Here is a 23,716-nt window from a genome sequence, read left to right on the forward strand (position 1 = left end):
CGACTTGTTATTGTACCACAGCCATGCTCAAGGACACAGTGTTTTGCAGGTGCAGAGACCCAGATTAGCTGCATCCTCCCAATTCTTGGTCCAGAACGTGGCCCCTATCACGTAGCCATTCCTCCACACAGTCCTTTGGAGGAAGATGCTGCTCTTTAATCAGCAGGTTTGCAGCTGATTTTGGACATGTCTGTGTTACATTCTATGGTTAACAATCCCTTCAGCTGCGAGAAGTCCCTGCCACTCCAAAGGTGCCAGCTCTTTGTTTTAGGGGGGCTGGAAGCTAATCGAGGATTCCTGTGCTCTGATTCCTGTGTACAGGAAAGGCTGGCAGAGCAGTAGCTGGGTGAGCTGGGGACCCCACTGACCTGCTGGTCTCTCCTGGTCTCTGAAATCTACCCCTCTTCTCTATCCTCAGGGCTGGGTTTGGGCTGCAGGAGGACCAGATGACCCAAGGGTCCTTCCAACTTAGATTATTCACTAATTTTATGTAATGAGCTGGAATAATTCCAAAACCTGAATGGGAAAGGTGTGGGCAGGCACCTGTTGGAATCTCAAACCCCTAATGAAAACTACACAAATCCTGGGGGCCACCCATCCCTCCAGGTCCTCCCAGGCTGCCAGAGCTCAGGGATTTGTTGCTGCCTGTTGAGGCTCCTGAGATGTGCAGCTGGTGTGAATTACAGAACTATGTCAGAGCTGTTTTGTCTGAGTCCTGGATTTTAAGGCTAAGATCTTAGGTGATGCTAGAGGTCTTTGGAGGGATGGGATCCAGAAGAGCATTTACCCTTGCACCTTTTTGGATAGAGCTGTGTAGACACAGGCACTAGAGGAGGCTCCTGGTCCTTGTGGCAGAGCTGCAGCTTCTTCAGGAGGTGTCAGATCCCAGTGTCCATAAAATGGGATGAGAAAAAGCAGCATTTGTAGGCAGAACCAGTAATGTTATTTCATAGCCCATAACTGGAGAGAGGTCCCTTTGTCCCTTCTTTCTCTCAAGCAATGTTACCTCCAGCACATCCTGCTGTGCCTCGCCTGAGCAGGTGTTGAGGACCAAACCCCCCGAGACACAGAGTGGTTACAGACACCAGAGCTGTGCTCCAGAAGAGTCCTGTGGCACTGACAGACTCCTTAAATGATCCTGTCCAAGTCCACCTTAAACATGCCCTCCCTCCCTGCAGTTTTCCTTCGGGATAATTAAGCATTCAGTAAGTTAAGAAGTGGAAAAACCTGAGGAAGCATCTGTTTCACAGGTGGGTGCAGCTGTTTCCTCCAAGGGCTTGTTCTCCTGCAGTTTTGCGCAAGCCCGTGCCTCGGTACAAATGCGCCTGGCCATGATGGTGACTCACACTTGTATCTAAACATCCAAATTTTGCAGTTGTTAAGGGTCTCAGGGGATCACTTGCTGTCATACTGCAGTCTTGTGGCATGAAGTGCGGAGTTTCTCACTGTTCATCTGTTCTGAAACAAGGATCCCATGTTTTGATAAATAGGGTTTGGTGTCTTTCCCCTGGGTGCTCTGGGCTGTAACTCTGGTACTGCAGAACTGAGGTTTGCATCCTGCCAAGATCAGGCTTCAGAGTGGCATTTATTTTTTTCCTAGAAGTGAACATGTGCTTTTGCTGGCCAGCTCTGTCAGAGCACCATCTCTTTCTGAACTTACGATGTTAAGATTGTTTATATATATATAATATTTACAAGGGCATCAGCAGCCACCGCACCCATCCCAAGTGTCACATCCCTTGATAAACTTCAATGTCACAATAAATCCTCAAATACAATAGTTCCTCCCAGAACTAATATAATTGTGGATTTCACAAGTCAACTCTGCAACCACAGACAAAATTTGTCCCCTGCCTGACATCCCTTTTGCTATGGGCACAGCAGTGTGGTCTGGGGGCTGTGTATCTGGCAAGCTAGGAAGAGGGAATCCCAGCTCTGCTGAGCCAGCAGGTGTTTCCCTGCAGTCAGCATTTCATCACGGCAGGGCTGTCCTGGAGTGAGCAGGGGGTTGTTTTCCTGCCCTTTCCATCCACAGGGAAGGGAAACCATTGCACCCAGGTTGGAATTAGACAAGGTGAGGCACTGAGCCTTTGCTCAGTGCTGCATTTCTGTGACACTTTCTTTTGACAATTTACAGCCACTACTGTGGTGCCACAGCTGATGCACTTGGACAACAGAGCCAGCGATCTCAGAAGGCTGTTCAGGAGCCCCAGCTCTTCACTTATTAAAGGGAGCCTAGAGAGATTAGGCTACAAATGGAGATGCCTTAATTAATTTCCTCTCAATTAGACAGCATGAATCTGACCCTAAATATCCTTCTAGACACACTGAATTAGTACTAACTTAAACTCAGGTCTGGAAGAGCCCTTCTCAGCTGTTAGTTCTCTGGGAACCCCACTGAGCCCCAAAAATATCCAGGGCTGTTTATTTGTCTTGACCCAAGACACACAGACCAGCAGAACTCCTTCCCAGCCTTGCAATAAACACAGACCCTTGAGAGACATTGGTGGATTTTGTTCTGTTACAAGTAATAAACCACAGATGGAGAAAACACCAGTGGCACTTGAGTACCGTAGCCCTGTGCCAGCAGGAGAGAAGTGAAAGGGCCGAGCCCAACTTCAAAATTGCATTGTATCCTCAGACTGGAACAAAAAGCAGGGAAAGGACTCCTCCATGGCCCTGGATCTGTCACTTGTGACCAGCCTGAGTGTGGGAGCAGGATGCATCAAGCAGGCAGCACTAGTTGGGTAATGACCAAGGAAATGGAACCATTTTTCTGACCATTGAGTAGGATGGATCTCACCATCTCTGCTGGACCTGGTTCGTGTTTGGTGTCATCAGGTTAAAAGAGTTTTATATCATCAAGTCGAAGGAGTCCCAAATGGGAATGAGGACCTGTCATCCACTCCAGAGGTAACTTTTGCCAGAACTGACCAGCTGTGAGAACACAAGCCTGCTGCAAGGCTCCAGAGGCCACCAGTGTGTTCTGGGGGTGACCCAGCAGCCCTGGGACAGGAGACAGTTCTGAAGTCACTGAGGACTGAGTGAACACAATTCTCTGTACCATGCTGCTTGTAGCAGCTTTTATTTTGGCTTCTGCAGGTAGAGGGACATGGGTAGAGATCCTGCTGAGACAAAAGACTGTGTGTATGCTTGCCTTCATTTTATTCTTTGGCCTGACATGATTTTTAACAATTATTTAAATATCTGTTTTTCAAATAACTATAAATCCAGAGAAGCTGCTGGTTGGGCATGGTGACTGAACCCAGAAGAATGTAACAAGGTGTATTAAACACCCACTATTCTTTGCTTGGGGGAGATTTTAAGCAGGGTTGACATCTTTATTGCTTCACTTGAGGCAGCTCAGGCAAAAGGAAGAAATAAAAATTGGTGTTAACTTGGGTGCGTCCTGCCTTTGATCATTCTGAGTCACTCAACCATCATGTTCTTCTTTAACCTCTTGGCATGTCCAGAGGGGTTTGCAGCTCGGTTCTAGCATGAGGGGTAGTTTTGTTTCTCCCAGTGCCCTACGAAAATCTTGCACAATGCATGGAGTGAGCTCCCAAAATCAAGGGATCTCCAGCTGATACTTCTTCACATCCTGCTCCTATAATCCAAGAGGTGGCTTGAAGGATGAACAAGACTGAACTTGGTACATTTTACTGCCCTGGGAAGGTGGAAGCATTCAGGTGGATGATGATGAGAAGCTTGGAAAGGATGATTTATAATCAAATTATTCTTTACTTTTGTTGTAGGTTGAAAACTTAATCAGCCATCATAATGCTGGCTTACTGCTGAATATTCCCCACAGAACTCCTGACAAGTGAGTAATGCTGGGATTTTGGCTGAACAGTTCATCCGAGGTCACACAGCAGGTTTATGTTAAAGCAGAATTTGGAAGATCGCAGTTTGAGGTGCAGCTGCTGCTTCTTATAGAATCAGAGAATGATGGAATGGTTTGGGTTTGAAGGGAACTTTTTAAGTTCATCCAGTCCCACCCCCTGCCATGGGCAGGGACACCTTCCACTGTCCCAGTGTGCTCCAAGCCCCGTCCAACCCCTGGTCTTGAACACTTCCAGGGATAGAGCAACCATAGCTTCTCTGGGCAACCTGTGCCAGAGCCTCACCAGCCTCACAGTGAAGGATTTCTTCCTAATATCTAATCTAAACCTGTCCTCTTATAGCTTAAAGCCATTCCTCCTTGTCCTGTCGATGCACAAAGGGGGATGTCTTATTCTAACAGAAGGAGGAATGGATTGAGCAACACATTACACACTGTCCTTTTAAAAAGCCACAAATATGCCATCTTCCCATCTTCAGGGGCCCTGGAGGGGTCAGAATTCAGCTGGGGTTTATATTCTTGCCGTGTGAGAAAATGAGACCAGAAGTGTGCAGCACTTTATCCCTGTCTTGTTTACAAGCAGCAGGAGAATGTCCTGAGAAATGTGAGCAGCTAATTTTAGGTGACAACATAGTTCGGGCCCTCCAAAAGGAGAAGGAATGTATCTCCAGCCAGACTGCCTGGAGCTCCAAAGTTCCTGAAGGCAGTGGATGTTTATGGCATCTCCAGAACCTGAAATCTTTTTGTGTAGACATAATCATCTGGTGTGCCACAAGCAGAGGTGGCTATCATGGACATGATTGTGAAATCCCCCATCTCATGGAAAAGGAGAAGCTGCATCTGGGGTGGTTTGCACTGTGCTAATGCTCTCCAGCCCCAGACCCAAGGGGATTTCCAAATGCTAATTAATTAGGAATCAGAGTTTTCTCTTTCTAGTAGTGGGGGCACAGGGAGCATGGAGGCTGATCTGGTGTTGCACAGGAACCTGAAAGGACCTAGATGAATTGCAGGGCTTGATTCCCAGGGAAACTGCCCTACCTTGGAGGCAGGAATGAAAGAGGCTGAATTTAAATAACCCACTACGTATTCCCTGTGTTTTTTTCCATCTTCTGTCTTGTTTCCCAGCACTCAGCTGGGACGGGGATATGCTGGGGCTGCATTGCACAGTGCCTGGGCTCCTGGCCCAGCTTTGTATTGGCCCAAAGAAGGTACCATCCCTTGTACCACTTCTCCCCAGGAAAGCTTCCTGACCCTAAGGAACGGCTCCATCTTTCTCAAGTCACTCCATATGTACAGAGGCTCCTGTCCAAAATCTGACTGCTCTGTCCCACTCTGGCCAGCAAGGATTAAGAGTGCCCTCTGCTGCACTCTTCCTTCCGTGGCAGTGCTCTGCTTGCTCTTCGGGAATAAACAAAATGACTCTTTACTACAAAAAACAACTTTCATGCTCTAAAGGTCTGCCGTGCTGGCTGTGCACAAGCCTGGTGCTGTATTTCAGCAGCAAACAGAAAGCATCATGACCCCAAATAAAGATGTGTGTGATCCTGCATCCATCCCAAAGCACTTTGGGGAACCTCTGCGCTTTATGAAAAACTTTCATCCAGAAGCTTTTCATTGCCTTATGAAATATGCAGCTCCTCATGCAGGAGTTCTAATCACGAAACTTTCATTCCCCAGAGCTGACAGGTGATGCACAGCCAGATGTGTACCTGACAGCACCAAACTACCCATCCCTCCCTCCTGCTCAGACTCTGAGCGTCACAAATCTCTGTTTCATCACTCCTCAGCCCTTGCAGCCAAAAAGGAACAAAAGGGGTCTGTGTCATGAAAGCTGTGCTAAGCTTCATAATCGGAGGTAGAAAGAGGAAAAATTTAAAAATAATAATCCTGCTTTTACTGGGGTTTGATTTACCCACTTGGAAAGTAACCAAGCTGCAGACAGCGGTGGCAGCCCCGTAACCGCCGGAGCCGCAGGAATCCACTCGTGCTCCCTGGAATTTGGGCATTTTTTGTTGCACCCTTTTGGGCTCCGTTCCAGCCTGTCACTCAGCGCGGGGCCCGCCCCTTCCAGAGGATATTTAAAGAGAAGCTGATGCACAGATTGCTCCAGAGAGACGGGAAACGCCGAAGGAGGGGGAGGGAATAGCCGGCAGTCTGGATCCCTGCCCTTCGCAGTACTCGGGATGCCTGGCAGCTTGGGGACAGTGCCCCGGACCCTGTTCCTGCTCCTCCTCTTCCCTGGCTGGGTACGTACGGCCCTGCAGCAGCTCTGCCTGGGCACCGCAGCTTCTTGCCTCGATGCATGCGAGGGCTTTGGGCTCAGAGACTCTTCCCGGCTGACAGCTGCTCCCGAGTTTCCGAGGTGAGCTGGGCTGGGAGCAGTGATGCAAACGTCCTGGGCACCTAAACCACACTGGGGGCTCCCCCGTGTAACATGTGTCTTCCACGGGTCTCAGAGCTCCTGGCACGTGGGAATGGGTTTTGTTTCCTTCTACTCCTGGAAGCCAGAAATCGGCCCTGGTCTAGAAGCGGGAGAAGAGAGCAGAGAGAGGGGAAGTCAGTGAGTTTGTCATTGCAAAGAGTAACAGTCTCATATCCCAATTCCTTCCCATCACCACTCTTCCCCAGCTGTCACTGAATCCACCCATGTGATCCCAAAAGCAGTGATCCCAAGGGGAAAATTAGACTGCATCATCTCCAAAGCAGGATTTCTGCCTGTTTTCCTGTTAATACAAGTTCTTGAGAGAGCAGCTGATTCCTCTGTGGACATTTGAGTGTTGTTCTCATGTCAGCAACATCAGGAACGTCACTGTCATCAGTAAGTTGCTGTAAGTGCTTTTTGGCTCAGTGAAACTGGGTTCACAGAGCCCCTTGCAGGGCTTGTTGAGGTGAGAGAGGCAATCAGTTCCTGGTTGGTGAGGTCTGTTGGATTGCTCCTAGCAGTACTTAGTGTGTGCCAGCCCTTTTCCTGCCAAGAATGCTAACTGGGCTGCAGTCTAAGGGAAACAGCTGCCATTTAGGGTGGGCATCTTGATTCTTACTCTGGCTCAGCTGTGGCAGCACCACGTAGCTCATATAAACAGTAACAAGTAATGCCACCACTGTGACTCTTGGTTACCACTCTGAGACAGGTGATTTTCCCTAAACCTCAATGTCAAATGCTCAGAAATGTGAGTTTTGACTTTCTTTAAGCAATAGGTTGGATTCAGTGACCTTTGATGTCTTTTCTAACCTTAATGATTCTGTGATGCTTTGTGGATTAAGGCAGAAAATGAGAGCTGTTACTCCTGAATCTCTCTTTTGTGTTGTTCAGAGGTGGGAGTAGCTCCAGGATTACTGTGAGTTGTGTTTAGGCTCATCCTGGGCAGGTGTCTGTATCCCTAGGCTCTGTCTGTGAAGGGGGTCCCTGGTTCTTGTCTCTCCAAAGGAGCTGTTATACGTGCTGCAGCAGCTGTAGGAAGGCATCTTTAGAGCCTGAGATGGAGAGAGAGCAGAGGTTATCCACAGTCATTTGGAGTTTGAAGGATGAATAGCTGTGTTTTGGCTGCTTAGTCTTGGAGCACTAAAAGAACCAGCCGAGTGTTTATTATATCACCTCTACCTTGCAGCATTAACCCCTGGCTCCCAAAGCTCTTTGCAAACACCCAGCTCAGCTCAAAATTCACCTTTTCCTGCCCTCTGAGTGCAGTGGGATCAAAATGAGCCCAAACATATTTTAAAACATCCTCTTTGGTTTGGCTCCCTTAGCTGGTTCCCTGGGCTCCTGTAGACATTGGTCAGGAATGAGAAATCCAGACAGTGACACGAACCTGCTGCCGTGGTGGAAGCTCATGTTGCAGCACTCATACCTTCAAAAAGGTGCAGGGGAAGAGGTTTTATGTAAATATGAAGCAGGAAGAACATTCTCAGTTTTTCTTACCTGCAGGTAACTGGGTTTGATTTTGGCGGTTGGGAGGGAGCTTGTTGTGGCTTGTCAGCTGAGCAGACAGCTCTGGGGAGTCAGAGGTGGAGAACACAATGGAGTAGAGCAGAGCAGGGGAATCCTCTGGTCTGAGTGTTGGCACTTCTGCTGTGGCTTGGCCATCACTCAGGGGTCCTGGAGGTCCCACAGCTTCACACACAGTGTTTGTGATGGATGCAAGAGCTGTCAGAAAAGCCAGGAGAGCCAACATTCCAGGCTTTAAAACCTTCTTAAATCCATGGCCTTGATCTCAGCTTTGTTCTGCTGCTCTCAGAGTTCACAGAAATGCTCTGCAAACCTCAACAGAAGCCAGGTCAAAGTTGTCGTGAACTTGAAGTCAAGAGTATGCCCAGTGAAGGCAGAAGTGAGTTTTGGGGCAACCCTTTCTGCAGAGGCATGGATGTGACAGCCTGGTCAAAGAGTAAGAAAACTAGATAAGTTTTCCCAGAATTGGCTTGTGAGACTTTAGGGAGCTGAAGATAAACAATGATAGCTTATTATTATAAACAACCTGCAGGTGGTGTTTTCCCACTCTGTTTTCCTGTTTTTCTCAACAATTGCTTATAAGAATGGCTAATTAACAAAACACCTATCAGGTGAAATGTATTGATTATTGACCAATCTGATCTATCTGTACTGGAACAGTGTATAAAAAGAGAGAATTCAAAGTAAAGTGAGGTGCTGTGCAAACTAGCCTTCTGGTGAGTCTGTGTCGTTTCTTACTTGACAGTGACACAGATGGAAGAAAATGAAATATTCTCTGAGTTGAATCCCTCTGGACCCAGGTCAGTGGCAGGTTATGTGGAAATATTGGGCTTTGTGTTACCTTTGGGTCTGCAACAAAGCCCTGAATTCCAATCCTGGCAGTTCTTGGGAACAGTTTATGGAGTTCTTTGGGGCAGTTTTAGGGTAGTTCTTTGGGCAGAATAATGAGAAGCAGCCCTTGGAAAGAATGCAGGGTGAAGGGTGCTCCATGCAAAACCAATATAATCCACTATTCAGCCTCTCTGAAAGAAAATTCAGTAATGGAGGGCTCAAGGAAGTTGGTTGAACATCGACTTTTTCCCATCTGAGAGCCTCCCTGGCCAGGCAGTTTTTCAGTGCTCTGGCTGTTGGGTGTGTGTGAGCCAAACCCCATTCTAGCTCATTCCCTCCTCTTCCAGGCCTTGGAGAGCAGCAGGAATTATAAATAGCTTGGGCTGACTTTGCTCAGCAATAAAACCAGCAAACAGGAGCCCCAACACCTCCTGGGCAATGGAGGGAGACACATCTGAGCCAACTGGTGGGAGTATCTGGGAGTATTTAGAAGGGTCCTGAAAATCATGATGAATTGGGCTTTGGAGCTGATGTCTGGGGGAGCTGAGGTACAGCATAGGTGGGTGCAGGGTCACCACCTGGTCTCTGATGCAACAGAGATCTGAATCCAGATGTTCTCCTGCTGAAAAGCAGCTATGATACAATGAGGAAGTGAGGCTGCTGTGAACAGAAGGTAAAACCAGGTGGGCTGGTTTATGTGCGTGAGTTATTAAGGAAATAACTTGTGCCAGCAATGATTAATGAGGGTGGGGAAAAAACCCACAGAATTGTGGAATCATGGAATGGTTTGGGTTGGAAGGGATCTTGAAGATCATCCAGTTCTATCCCCTTGTCATGAGCAGGGACACCTTCCACTAGACCAGGTTGCTCCAAGCCCTGTCTGACCTGGTCTTGGACATTTCCAGAGGTGAGACAACTCAGTTGGGTTTAAAGCTGTTGCATTCTCTTATCCCCAAAGAGCTTGGTTTGGTTTGCATTTCAGCAGAACTATTTTGGGAGTGTTTCTTTCTATGGCCTGTGGCTGACACTGCATTGGAAAATGCTTGTTATCATTATTTTTTCTTAAGTGCATGGATTAAGTCTTTATATAGATCCCACATTAGGAATGCTTTGTCTCTTGTGTGGTCTCACACGCCCACTCCAACTCATCTGGGTTCCTTGGCATCTCCAGCAGGTGGAGCTGGGAAAAAGTAGGGAAGATTTCTGTATTTTTAGTTCTTTTAATGCACTTCAGCAGTTGATTCCTGGGACATGCCAGGTTCTGGTGAGTGGCTCCAGGACAGTTGGCTGGGAACAGTTGGGCTGCAGGCTGGAGAGGCTTGTTTCCAAAATACTTAGTGCTAGGAGTTATCCAGGAGAATTATGCTGATTCCTGTTGAGCAGGGAGACTCTAGAAAGACTCACCCCTTGGGACCACCAGAGGGAATGGCTGGAGCTCTTTCAGGAGTGGTTTAGATGGAGATCAGGAAAGGTTCTTCCCCTGGAGGGTGCTGGCACTGCCCAGGCTCCCCGGGGAATGGGCACGGCCCCAAGGCTGCCAGAGCTCCAGGAGCCTTTGGACAACACTCTCAGGCACAGGGTGGGATTGTTGGGGTGTCTATGCAGGGACAGGGGTGGTATTCCATGATCCTTGTGGGTCCCTCCCAACTTGAGATATTCCATGACTTTGAGGGAATATTTAGCCCAATCCCAGTCCCACAGTGCTGTGTTGGTGACACAGCTGTACAAAGAAGGTTGCACATTCTGACCCCACATGAACTAAAGTCAGAGCAACAGTAAAAATAGCTGGAAAATTTTTCCTACTCTGATTGGTGACAGACACAATATTCAAGGAAGCTATTTCACAAGTGAGGGCTGGATGGGATCTGAAAAGTGCAAACAGAGCCATAACAAGACATATTTTTTGACTTGTTCCAGTTGTGTGTGCCCTTCCCTGCTGCCCTCAAGGCTACTACCAGCTCAGCTGCTGCTCTCCTGGGGTGACAGCAGAGCTGTGAGGGGTCTGCCTCACTGTATGCTTCCCTCTCCACCCTGATCATAGCAGTGCAGGATCCCAGAGTGTTTTGGTGGCATCATCCATGTGCCAGGGTTGCGTCAGCCCTGGGTGGGAGCTGAGCTGTGTCCATAATAGTGGATAGTGCATGGAGCGGGGCAAGGGGGAATTTGGATGGGCAGGATCTGAACAGTAAACCCGGCTGCAGCTGGCACTGATGTTTCTGAGGAAGTTTCAGAGGATCTCTAGAGACCACATGTTCTGCACTGTTCACAGTCAAGTTGTTACATCTTGCCCAAATCTGGGCACAGCCAGAGCTGAGCTGGTGTTCCTTCTCTGAGCTGATGCAGGACAGGGATGGCACACACTCAGTGGCTGGGATGCTGGACCCATCTAGGTTTTCCAGAGCAGGTAATCCTACTTCAGCTGGTCTCTGTTTGGTGTCTGAAGTGTCATGAAGCCAAGGGTGTGTTTCAAGGGCCAGTGAAGTGCTGCCAAAGGGGGGCATCTGTGCACTCACAAGGTCCCAAGGAAGGTTGGTTATGCTGCGTTCCTTGGAAAAAGGAGAGGGCGCATGTAATAAGGAAGAAAGTGTGAGATGCAGGGGACAAAATGAAACTTGCAAGCTTCTGGGCTGGTTTTCAGCATCCCCACAGTCCTACTGCCTGGCTTTGGGCAAGTCCTGTTGCTGTGCACATTGCTTTTTCAGCTTCCACTGGGTCTGAGGCTTTGATGGTTGTCCTGTGTAAAAGCTGGAATTCCTTGCTGTTAATGATTACTACTTTATTGCTTCCAGAGAGGGTGAGCTGTGCTGGGGACTCTGAGCTACTGCTTGTCCTGTTTGGTTTGGATCTGCTTCCAAGAGACATCTATTTTTTTTTTCCCCTTGAGCTCCAGATGAAATAGGGATGAGGAAAACATGAGTCCTGTGAGTACCTGGGAGCTGCATACACCCCTCTGGCTGGTCCCCTTCTCTTCTGGGGTATCTGTGCTTTCAGCAGAGACATGTTTTTCCTCTCCCTATCCAGCTGCCTTGCAATAGACTCATTCTCTCCATGGCTTTTTTTCTACCTTCCAGGTAGAACCACAGGCCTGCATGTTCCCATGCCAGTGTCCCTCCCAACCTTCACAGTGCCCTGCGGGTACCAGCCACGTGTGGGATGCCTGTGGCTGCTGCAAGGTGTGTGCCCAGCAGCTGGGTGAGCTCTGCTCCTTGCACAGGCCCTGTGACCATCACAAGGGACTCTACTGTGACTTCTCAAAAATCCACAGAGGCAGTGGGATCTGCTTAGGTGAGAGCTGCAGGTTCTGTCCTTGTGTGTTTTTTCCGTGGTGCCTCCCCAGAGCACCCATCAGAATTTCCTTGGCGCTTCATCCAGTGCCATGCTGGGAGATCAGTGCCAGCGTGGGAACAGCAGATCCCCTGGAACACACACAGCTGGCGTCTCACAGCTCCAGCGAGGCATGAGTGGGGCTGTGGGACTTTCCTGTGTCTTGTGACAGTGTATTTCTGGCCATAGCATATGGGTGGGAAGAACTGAATAGCTCCTTCACCACATTGTGTCTCTGTGGAACATGAGAATTCCAGAGCCAGGTAATACAAATGCAGAAACTGCTTTCTCTCCCAACACCTCTTTTCAGCTAGAAAAGAAAAAAAAAAAAAATTTTTTTTTTAGTAGTTCCTTCTGAAGCAAGCAGAAATTATTTTGGTATAGAGGAAAATAAATAAATAAATAAATATATATATATATAGAGGAGTCCAGAGGTATTTCTGCAACCTCCTGGACTCCTCTGCCCCATCTCTGACAGGAGCCAACTTTTTTTTCTTAAATTCAAGATTTTCAAAATAGTCAGGAAGACCTAAGAGTTGGCAGTTTATTGTGAGTACTTAGGGAAATGTTTGGCCACAGCACTGGATGTCTCTGGAAATGATCCAGCACCAGCCTGAGACAGAATCATTGTATCATGGAACAGTTTAGCTTGGAAAGGATCTTAAAGCTCTTCTTGAGCCACCCCCTGCCATGGGTGGGGACACTATCCCAGTTTGCTCCAAGCCTTATCCAACCTGGCCTTGGACACTTCCAGGACTGGGGCAGCCACAGCTTCTCTGGGCACCCTGTGCCAGGGCCTCAACAGCCTCACAGGGAAGAATTTCTTCTCAATATCCCATTTATCCCTAGCCCTTGTCTAACTGAGTCTAACTTGTTGGTGTTTAGTCCTTCAAGAAGTTTTTACAAGTTGCTTCATTTTCATTCCCCAATTTGGGGAATTTTTTTGAAGCCATGGTTTTTGGAGCTCCTGGTACTTTCTGCAGACCTTGAAACACCTGAGAGCTGAGGATTGAAGCTTTATAAGGCAAACACAGGTGTGATGACATCCAGCAGGTGTGAGCTGCATGCTGCCTCATTCCAAATGGGAATGAGGTGTCTGTTTGTGGAGAAAAGGTAGCAAAATCACAGGAACAATTTCCTCAGGAGTGTGGGAGACACCATTTCAAAATCTCTCCGTGAAGCCTTGAAATCATTCTAATAAAGGTGCTTTGTATTCACCAGACATCCAGGTTTGATCCAAACATTTTGGAGTGAGAGTCCCAGATCCTGCTGTGGAGGAAATCAGACTTGCAGACACAACTATCCTTCCTGGTTTTAAATAAGAAATTAAGCTTTTCACAGCAAAAACTGCAGTGAACACAGGCCAGGATTTATTTCTAAAATGGGCTGAGGATTTGGGCCATAATATCCTTGGGTGATGTTTTTATGATGTCCACATGGATCTGTTGGAAGATTTTGGAGGGATTTTGGAGGCACTGAAGGAAACTGGAGGAGTGAGTCAGAGGAAAGGAAGGATCAATGTTTTGACTTAAATTTATCCAAATAAGCAGATGTGCTAGGAGAAAAGAGCTGAGGTATCAAGAGAAAAGTATCTCAGTTGAGACCAGTCTGTAGGCTGTATTGGGAGAGATGGGAAGGGAACCATCAGAGGGAAACTTATTTTATATTTGTGTAATATTATCACATTCCACATATTCCAGAGGAATCCTTTCCTTCCTGCAGAGACCTCGGAGTACCAGAAAGGTAGACAGGATCCTGTAGTAACGCTAAAGCAGGGGTGTCCTGCAGGTGATAGGGAGTGCAGGGAGCTGGTAGAGCTTTACAGAGCAGCTCTTTCAGCGATGCCATATCCCCTGAGGAAAAGGGCAAAAAGTCTCCTTGGCTGGGCTTGGTGGTTGGGTGTGGGTGGTGCCAGGCAGAGCCAGGGAATAAAGAGCTGGATCACTTAATGGGAGCTGTCTTTTCGGAGCCTTAATGGGACCAGGTCAGAGGGAAAGGGAGGTCATGGAGGGCAATGAAGGGCACAACAGAGGGATTGAGTTTGGAAAACAAAATCAACCCCTGGAGCAGGCTGCTATTCTTTGGGAGGGGAGGGAGGAGAGGGAATAGCATGGTCTTCTCACTGAGATGGAAGAGAGTTTAAAAATAAGTATGAATGGTTGTATAGAGGGAGGGTGGATGGATGGCTTCCACTTTGATGGATAAAGTGAGGATTTTGAAATGTCCAAGTTGGAGCACAGGAGTATTTTTATCCCAACGACATTGTAAAGAGTTGCAAGATGAGATGCAGGTCTTAATAGGAACAGTCCAGAAGGATTTGTGTCCCCTCAAGGGATAGGGATGGGATGGAAAGAGATTCTTACTCCTTGTTTGATTCAAACACTTTCTATCTGAAACAGTGTCCCTGGGCAAACAGGACCTAGGGGAAAACAGATCAGGTTTCCTGGGAAACCTCTACAAGCAGTCAAAAATTCTTCCTTTTGGTAACTTCCCCATAAAGGTTTGCGTGAATTTTTAAATTTATTTTTTTTTTTTAGGATTCAGGATTGCAGAAAACAGCAGCTGCTGAAAACTGTCCAAAATCAAGATTTCTGACTTGTGAAAACTCTGAGATTTCAACATTTAATTTCAGGCTGAGAGGAAAAAAAAAGATATTAAATATATATATAAGTATTTTTTTAAAAACCTCAAAATTTTCCATGACTTATTTAGAATACTCATTTGGCTGTGCCAAAACTTTCCCTTTCCATTCTATCAAAATATTTAATCTTCATCTTCATAGTATCAAAATAATTACCAGAGCAAAATGCTTCCCTCTGTGGATACTATCCCACGAGTACTTTGCTTGAGCATAAAGGAAATCTTTCATGTCAAATGGTTCAGTTGGTTCTTCTTGAAAACATTCTTGATCTTAATCAGCTAAGAGATTTCTCCTGGAAAGCTTCCAGTGCGAAAGTTCTGGCTAATGCAGTCATAAGAACTTGGGAGGGTTGTTGTGCCTGCAGAGTAAAGGTTCCTGCTCTGTGTCAGATGTTGTTTCCTTTTTTTTTTCCCCATTTAAGTTTTATTTGGAAGGAGGCAGAGACTGGAAGGAGGTCTGGTGATGAGAGATCCAGAGATCAGAAAAGAGAGAACTGGAAAAAATTGGGACTGAAAGGAGGAAGAGATTTGTGCATCATAGAGGGGCCAAAAAGGTCATCAGCCCAAAGTGTCATTTTCATTTGTAGGTACCATTTGCATGGGGGAACCAGACGTTCTTAGAAGAGTGTTGCCTATTGGTATCCCAGGAGTACTGAGGAGCAAAGCCATGCTCACATGACATGTCAGGAACGTCTTGCACAGCACCACTGACTTGTCACTCTGAGCTGGTTGGGAAGAACTCTGGCAGAGAAACAGGCTCTTTACAAGCACCAAAGACAAAATCATACTTAGTAGCTCATCCAGGTGGAAAAGAAATTTTTCTAGAGAATTTTGGGAGGACCAGCACTTCTGAAAAATCAGTGTCATGAATAGCCTGGGGTCCAGGGAGGCAAATATGACATATGCAGCACTGGGATGGCAAAGCAGGGGAGGATGGGCTCTATCCCTCCTCAGGAGCTCTGTGTCCCCAAGGCAGGGCTTCAGCCTTCTGCTTACTCCTCCTTCTCCTCCTCTTCCTCCCCCAGCTCATGAGGGTGCGACATGTGACCTGCTGGGCAAGATCTACCTCAATGGGGAGAGCTTCCAGCCCACATGCAAGCTGCAGTGCATCTGCATGGACGGGGCCATCGGCTGCATCCTGCTCTGCTCCGATGACCTGCGCCTGCCGTCCCCAGAGTGCCCCACGCCCCGGAGGGTGAAGTTCCACAACAAGTGCTGTGAGGAGTGGGTATGTGAGGAGGGCAGCGAGGATAACCGCTTTGGAACAGCCACGGCAGGTCAGTGGGGCACATGGGATGGGGCTGGGAGCTGTTTCCTGGGGAAGAGGGGTAGATTGATTTGGAGCACTGACTGGTTTGGGGCTGGGGGTGGCTTTGTGCATCATCATGATGGGGGTGAGTACCAAGTGTTGGGTTCCAGAGCTAAACACTAGGTCCAGCCCACCCAGCTGCTCTATCAGTCCCCTTCCCAGCTGGACAAGGGGGAGTGTAAGAACCGTGTCTGGACGGGCTGTTTGGGTCCAATCCGGCTAGCTACGGACCTTAGCACACATGAGCTTACATGGATGAAGGCAAAAGACTGGAAGCGCTCTTCTCCACATGGGGACAAATGTCCTCTGCTTATTGACTTGGAGGACACACCTCAGACTCAGGCAACCCCCAAGATGGGAAAGAGGGTGTTGCCTGATGGTGGGAGACTTTTATACCCAGGGAATGGGGGCGGAGGAAGAGGACCAGTGGGATACCGATGAGGAGTGGGGAGGGGACACGTAAACGAGGGAAGAGACCACCAGGGCTGGCACTTGTTGGGGAGGAAAGAGGAAGACCGTGTGGTCATAGGATACAAATCATGTGAACAGTGCAAATTACCAAACACCCAGTGCAAACAACTAAATAACTATTTAGTGCAATACAACAGGGGAAAAAATAAATGGAAAGTGACTTGTAGGTTGAGATAAGGCAGTTTATTAAAGGAAAAGTGAAAGTTTGCATGTGCACAAGCAAAGAGAAAAAGAATAGATTTATTCTTTACTTCCCATCATCAAATGGTGTCCAGCCACTTCCTAGGAAGCAGGACTTCAGCACATGGAACAGTTGCACCAGAAGGCAAGCATTGTGAATAGCAATTTCCCCCTCCCCCTCTTCCTCCTGCTTTTCTTAGCTTTTATATCAGACCTGACATCATACAGTCTGGAATATCCCTGTGGTGAATTTGGGTCAGCTGTTTTGGTTGTGTCCACTCCTAGGATCTTGCCCACTCCCAGCCCCTTGATTGGGGGGAGAATGTTGGAGAGACATCACTGATGCTGTGCCAGCTCTGCCCAGCAGTAGCCAAAACCACTGGTGTGTTACCAACACCCGTCCAGCTCCTGCTGCAGAGCACAGCACTGGAATGGCTGCTCTGGGAACATCAACTCCAGCTCAGCCAGACCCGATACAAAGTGAAACCTCAGCGGTGCTATGGGAAAGCTTCTGTGTCCTGAAGTGTCCCAGCAGACCTGTCTGGAGCCGGGCTATGTAGGAAATGGCCCCTGCCCACCTGCATCCCCTTCCTGCTGAGAGGCCAAGCATCTCATGGGATGGGCCAGACATTTGCTGATGTTCCTGAAGTGTTAAACTGAGTTGGGAGCAGCCATGGAGCTGCCACTCTTTGTCCAAAGCCCTAAGCCTTGCCTTGTGTCTCTTCCTCATGGCTCAGTTTTCAGGAAGGATCCAGCTCACAGGCCAGAGCTGAACAACCTGCAGGAGAACTGCCTGGTGCAGACCACAGAGTGGAGCACATGCTCCCGGAGCTGTGGAATGGGGATCTCCACCCGTGTGACCAACAACAATCCCCAGTGCCGCCTGGAGAAGGAGACCCGGCTCTGCACGGTCCGGCCCTGCGACTTCTCCATGGAGAAAACCAAGGTATGGTGAGGTACGGTGCTGGAAGATAGGGGACACAGCACCCCAAATGCTGGGGACAGCCTTGGGAATGATCCTGACTCTATGCTTCCACTTCCTCTGTGTCCCATTGCCCAGTGATGGGGTCAGAGCACAGGCCTCAATGCATCTTTCCTGTCATGTCCATGGTAATTCATCTGCTTTCTCCCTAGAAGGGGAAGAAGTGTGTGCAGACCCCAAAGCAGCGCCAGAGCCTCCACTTCGAGTTTTCAGGATGCACCAGCACCCGCTCCTACCGGCCCCGGTTCTGCGGCAGCTGCTCGGACGGGCGCTGCTGCACCCCATTCCTGACCAGCACGGTGGACGTGGAGTTCCGCTGCCCCGAGGGGGACTTCTTCAAGAGAAAAATGATGTTCATCAAGATGTGCTCCTGCCACTATGACTGTCCCCAAGACAACGACATCTTCCTGGCCACATATCAGCATTGGATGATCGGAGACCACGTCAAGATTGAGCAGCAATAGCCCTGTCTTGCCAGATCTGAGGTGTGCAGGAGCGCTCTGCAGTGCTTTTGTGGCTGTGTCCTGGCCAATGCAGCCTCTTCGCCTTCTGTGAGGGGCTGTGCCTTCCACAGCAGCACCATTCACACCAGCAGTCCCTGTGGTTTTCCCAATGAGCCGAGGGAGGAGCCGCAGCTGCTCCAGCCCCTGACCCCCATGCACAGTGTGCAAAGGTCAGTGAAGGAACCAGAAACAGGCTTGAGCTGCAAACTTGATCTGTATTCCTGCTGGCCAGAGGAGAGAGTGGTTCAAGATCATGTGGCTCCCGCCTGTCTCCAGACAGAGCACAATTCCTGATTCAGACCCTGAGAATTCTTCCAGCATTAACTGGGGGTAGACCAGGCTGCCAGACCAAGGTGTGTCCCCTGAAGGTGCTGCTCTGAGCAGCTTTTAGTGCCTTGATGAACATTTCATAGAACCATGGAGTGGTCTGGGTTGAAAGGCATTTTAAAGCTCATCTTGTTCCAACCCCCTGTCATGGATAGGGACACTTTCCACTAACCCAGGCTGCCCCAAGCCCCGTACAACCTGGCCTTGGACACTTCCAGGGATGGGGATGGGGCAGCCACAGCTTCTCTGGGCTGGTGTGGCAGGGCCTCACCAGCCTCACAGGGAGGAATTTCTTCCTAATCTTGTCAGAAATGGCACTGGGGTGGGAGAGGGACTGGACCACACAAGCTCACACATGCACAGTGAGGCTGCAACTGTTTCAGCTCTGGAGTCTTTGCTCTGGATGTTTTTAAGTAGGAGGAACACTTTGCAGCTCCAGTCTCCCTGGCAATTTTAAGGTACTGGCAAGAGAAATCCTCCTATTTGTAAATGGAGCAGATCCCATCTGGAGTTACTAGGGCAGTGCCATGGGGAGCTGTTGGCACTGGTATCTCCAGCAGTGGGACTTCCTCCTGGCCACAGACTTGGCAGAGTCTCTCTCTGCCCGGAGAGGACCCCGTTGCCAGCCCATAGCTCCAGGAAAGGCCACCAGCAGCCAGTGCCAGTGGTATGTCCAGCAGCACGTTGGCAGCTTTGTGGGACTGCTAAGGTCTTTTCAGGTGTGGAAAAATCTTCTGATTTTTAGCAGAAAAACCAGGTACAGCACCTGATACTGGTTCTTAAGCCATCCTTGCTTATCACCATTGGAAATCAAGAAGAATTTCTGTTCCAGCCAGGCAGGAGCAAGGCTTCACCTCACTATATCTTCCTACCCCAAATTAGAGCCTGATGCCAAGGGACATTCCTAGCTGTCCCCAACTGTTGCCCTGAATTTGCAGACTGCTGACACACCAGCTCAGGGCCCATGTTCCATCCCAGCCTCTGTTCTTTCTCTCAGCCTGCAGCAGCTCATGAATCCTCACCCTCCTGTAATCAATTTGAACTGTAAATAATTTATCTGATATTGTTTCTAAAGCCTTTGTACAGTCCCAGGATCCTGTTGGCACAGCCCTGCTCAGGCTGTTGTTCCTCTCTGAGCTTCTCTCGTGCCATTCATACAGTTGCTGAGTCTCAAACCATCCTGAGGTTGCACTTTACTCAACGCTAATAAATATCTCTATTTTTTTATATCTCTGAACTCATCCCTTTGTGTGAGGCTCCTGCCTGGTTCCTCTGCTTACCTTTCCCCAGTGCTGGGATCTTCTGTAGAGTTGAGGGCTGGGTACTGGATGGGAGGGGGTGACAGGGCTTTTTTTCCTGTTCCCAAATAGCAGCAGGATTGATGTTAGTGTTTCACAGACACCTCTGCAGCCCACGAAACACAGCTCCTCCCTCCATGGCTTGGAGGGGGGACAAGCAGAGCCCCCCTCTGCCTGTTGAAGAACCCACAAGTCCTTAATACCAGATTAAAAATAACTCCGGGAGCAGATGTGAACAGAAGTCAGTGATAACAGGGCCAGAACGCGAGGGGCTTTGCAGTGGCTTAACAGCTTATAGATTCATCCTCCTCTCATCACATTAGCAGGGACTCCCCCCTCTCCCACTCCGCAGGGCCAAGAGGCTCTTCCTGCTCCCAAACATTCAGCCTCACCGGGGAAGGCTTAGGGCTCCTAGGGAGGGGGAACAAACCCCTGTCAGTCCTGAGCTGCGTGGTGTTGAGGTTCTGAGCTCGGGGCGGGCTCCGGCCCGTGCACCTCTGAGGGCTGCAAAGGCCCTGGCAGAGGCAGCGAAGGACACGGTCCTCGCCAGCGTTCCCAGGGCGGTGACCATTAGATGGCACTAGGAACCTCCCCATGTGGGCACCCCGTCCCCAGGGCAGGATACAGTGGCATGCCCCTCGGCTGCTGAGCGTAACCCCGGGTAGCCCCCGCCAGGAGTGCCCGCTGGGTACTGCAGCCCAGTCCCGGCACCCAGTGCCATCGCAAGGCCACCACCGCCAAGCCAACGGAGACAGCAGCGAGGCCCTCGGTTCTGGGGCCGAGATCCATCCGGCCGCCGCCTCCGTCCCCGTCCTCGCGGGGGCCCTATTCCACCTTATCTCCGCAGCCGCCGCCTGCGCGGCATCGATAACCCGGGCGTGGCCCCAGGGATGGGGTCGGGTTTGGGGGCGCTGCAGTGACCCTGACGCCCTTACCGGCTCCGGCCACGCTGCAGCCTCCTGCGGTGCGCTCAGGATGGGGACACCCCCGGCTCCTCCAGCACCCAGCAAGGACGGGGTTTTCCCTAATAAAACTTCGGAAAATAGTGAAAATAAGCAAAAATATCTACAAAAGCCCTAATTCTGACGGTTTGGGGGGCTTTGGGGTTCTGCCATGACGCGGGGGGAACCCGGGGGGAGGGACCCTCTCCTTATTTGGACCTATGACGTCACGGGACGCAGGAGGAATCTCTTGGCCCCACCCCCCGCCCGTCACCTGCGGGTCCCGCCCACTGCAGCGGCGCGCGCTGGCCTCGCCCCCTCCGCGCTCTGACGGGCGGGGGCGGCAGCCAGTGGGCGCGGCCAAGGGGGGCGGGGCTCGTGTTGTGACGTCAAGGGGCGGGGGCGGGGCCGGTGGTGCAGGTGGAGGCAGCGCGGAGCGGAGTGGCGGCCCCGGTGAGCGGGGGCAGGTGAAGTTTCTCGGGTGTCAGGTCTGTTATGGGGTGAGAGAGGTTTTGAGGGGAGGGTGAGGGCTGTAGAGGTCAGGCAAGTTATGGGGTGCGGGGATGCTGTGGGAGTCCTGGGGTGCTTTGGGAGGTATAGGGATCAGGCAAGTTCTGGAGGATTTGGGGCTCCCTAGAGGGACCCATGGTGAGTCAGTCTGGTCGTGGGCTGCGGGGTTTTAGGAACAGTTGTGGTGCTGTGGGGGCACATGGGGGCTCAGGCTGTTTATGGAGTGGAGGGGTTGCCAGGGGACATGGGGTGCTATGAAGCAGGGGGTCTCCGGTGGGGTCAGGCTGCATGTGGGGTGATCTGGGGCTGCAGAAACCAGGGGCACCCGTAGAGGTCAAGCTGGATGTGAGGTGGTTTAGGGTGCTCAAGGGTTTGGTGGGGGCTGGGGATGTCAGTCGAGGTGTGGGGGATCCACGGTGACTGAGGTGTGAAGCAGGGGATTGTGGAGAAATGGGTGATGTTCAGGGGCTGGAGGAGACTAGGGAAGCACCTGCAGCGCTCTCAGGAAGCCTATGGGGCAGAAGGGAAGTGAGGTGCTCTGGAGTGGGGAGATCCCCAGTAGGGTCAGGCTGGGTGTAGGGGGAATGGGGTTGCACTAGGGCTGTCCTAGAGACTCTGAATGGGGCTGCAGGGGAGGATGTGGGGTGGAGGGCCACCCACAGTGGATTCATGCTCAGGAGATGGATGGGGCCCTGCCTCACGGGGAGTGGCCAGCCCCGGGATGTTTCCCCCCATGCTGTTGTTTCATCTGGTGCAGTGGAGGGGAAAAGGCAGGTGCAGCCTCGGGGAGGAGGGTCCCCCCTGCACCCCACAGTCACGGCAGCAGCACTGGTGTCCCTTCCTGGGAGGTGGCAGCTCCCGCTTTGGCATTTGGGTCCAGCTTTGTTTCTTGGAGCATTCGGTGTTGCTGGAGCTGTGCCAGAGATGCAGCAGCTCAGCCTGTGGCTTCGGGGTGGCCGCGATCTCTTCCCGAGACACCGTCTGTGCCCGCCGGGACGGTTCCCAAAGCCGGCGGCAGCGGCCGAGCTGCGGGGCGGCGGGGGCTGCTCTTGCCGTCGATCCCAGTCCCGGCGCCGGTCGGGGTCGCGCTGAAGCCTCCCATCGACTTCCCCACCCCCTTGGGGAGTCGAAGTCTTCACGTCCCCTCCTCGACGGGGACACTTTGCGCTGATGTTGCAACCACAGGCGTGTGCGGCGTGCCCGGCGGTTCCTGCAATCTCTTCCTCTCCTGAATTTCGCCCTCCTGCAGTCGTGGTGGGACGAGAGGCTGGTGAACCTGCTCGTTAGTTCGTGCCGTTGGCTGTGCCGGTGGCGGGTCCGAGCGGCTGGTGGGATGGCAGGGGACAGCGACTATCTTTAGGGCTGTGTTGCAATGGAGGGGTGTGCCTTGGCTCGGCGCTGCCGGCAGCAGCCTCCTCGCCCGAGGATTGACTTACGCCGAGGCTCCCGCATGGGGAAAACCAACACTTGCTCTGCGGTTTGTGTAGCAGGAGGGGGGCTGTGGTGGGGCTGTGAGGCTGAGCCAGGGGTCTGACAGTATGGGGGCTGGTGTCAGTCACACATGCCCTGCATGAGGTCAGGCTGTGCAAGATGTGCAGGGCCGAGGTTTGGGGTGCACCTTCGGCCCCAGCACTGTCATGTGTCACACATGCTCTGCCACTGCCTGGCAGTGGGAACAGCTGAGCTGGAGCAAACGGCCAGCATGGGGAAGGTTGGGGAATCTCTGGTGCTTCCTGGGAGAGAAGTTGCCCTGGAGCACGGGAGCAAGTTGGGTTCTTGCAAGGTGCATCCCAGAACGTTCCCATCCCTGTGCTCCCTTCCTGAGGCTTAGTGGAAGCACAAATGCAGCTGTAGGAGAGAGCCAGAGTCAGGTCTCTTTTGAGTCCTGTTTCTGCCAGAGTAACCTGGTTAGTCCATGGGAAAAACTTGCACCAGAGTTGGGGTGACATGGAGATTCTGTGTTTGGCCTCTGAGCCATTGCCCTGCTCATGGCCATTGTGCCTGTGGTGGTGCAGCTGCACCATGCCTGTCTCTGAGAAGAGGCAGCTGAAACTTGCGGAACAATTCGCATCCCCCCATGAGTAGAGTTCCTTTCCCAGTTCCGGGGCCTGTGTAGATGTGGGTCTCCTCCAGCTCATGGTGCTGGCAGCCCCTCAGTTTCTCTGACAAAGTGGGGCACATGCTGCTTCTGATTGTGGTGATGATAATGGCAAATCAGCAGAAGCAAAAAGTTGATCTGTGCATCAAACTGCACTTCCTATGGTTGTGCTCAACATGTTCTGTGGATGTGGGCCTCTCCCGTCCCTTCACTTTGCTTTTCCTCGTGCTTAGGAACAACTTCAGGCCTTTCTGAGAGGGCTTGAAACCTGCTGAGGAGAGAAAGTGCCTTCTCATCTGCAGCGGTGCTGCTGGGATGAGGCTCCCTCTTCCTGACGCGCAGCCTGGCAGCTGCTGGAATTGCCTGCAGCCGCATTGCTCCGCACCGCACTTTCCACCAGGCTGGCATGGTCCTTTCAGAGCCAATGGCGGGGAAAGGATTTCTCAGAGAAAAGGCAAAACATCAGCTGCTTTCCAAGGACGGCACTTTGGAGTTATGTCGCTATTTAATATATA

General features: G+C 50.7%; 2 protein-coding genes and 1 long non-coding RNA gene across 3 annotated transcripts in view; 2 read left to right on the top strand and 1 right to left on the bottom strand.

Moving 5' to 3' along the window:
- The first annotated feature begins 5,791 nt into the window (after positions 1-5,791).
- On the top strand, positions 5,792-19,581 carry LOC139602989 (CCN family member 2-like). The gene is made up of 5 exons (XM_071453346.1): positions 5,792-6,087; positions 11,690-11,903; positions 15,608-15,859; positions 17,280-17,488; positions 17,677-19,581. The coding sequence occupies exons 1-5, from the start codon at positions 6,025-6,027 to the stop codon at positions 17,986-17,988; spliced, it is 1,050 nt and encodes a 349-aa protein (XP_071309447.1). The 5' UTR covers positions 5,792-6,024; the 3' UTR covers positions 17,989-19,581.
- LOC139602991 (uncharacterized) lies at positions 16,524-20,821 on the bottom strand. The gene is made up of 2 exons (XR_011683535.1): positions 20,588-20,821; positions 16,524-19,826 (listed from the first exon to the last, which is right to left on the bottom strand). It is a non-coding gene; the product is annotated as an uncharacterized lncRNA (long non-coding RNA).
- Positions 20,822-20,954: 133 nt separating this feature from the next.
- The window catches only part of EPB41 (erythrocyte membrane protein band 4.1), a 95,329-nt gene continuing 92,567 nt past the window's right edge, over positions 20,955-23,716 (top strand). The window contains exon 1 of the mRNA XM_071453318.1: positions 20,955-21,046. The gene's annotated coding sequence lies outside the window, so the exon portion shown is untranslated. The remainder of the gene's footprint in view (positions 21,047-23,716) is intronic.

Source organism: Agelaius tricolor, unplaced genomic scaffold, assembly GCF_023055355.1.
Source record: "Agelaius tricolor isolate 1412-34295 unplaced genomic scaffold, bAgeTri1.0.p SCAF_36, whole genome shotgun sequence".
NCBI lineage: Eukaryota > Metazoa > Chordata > Aves > Passeriformes > Icteridae > Agelaius > Agelaius tricolor.

Coding starts and splice junctions, on each gene's coding strand:
- LOC139602989 (XM_071453346.1), top strand. CDS start 6,025: ATGCCTGGCAGCTTGGGGACAGTGCCCCGGACCCTGTTCCTGCTCCTC. Junction 11,904..15,607: donor AGGCAGTGGGATCTGCTTAG/GTGAGAGCTGCA, acceptor TTCCTCCCCCAG/CTCATGAGGGTGCGACATGT. Junction 15,860..17,279: donor CTTTGGAACAGCCACGGCAG/GTCAGTGGGGCA, acceptor CTCATGGCTCAG/TTTTCAGGAAGGATCCAGCT.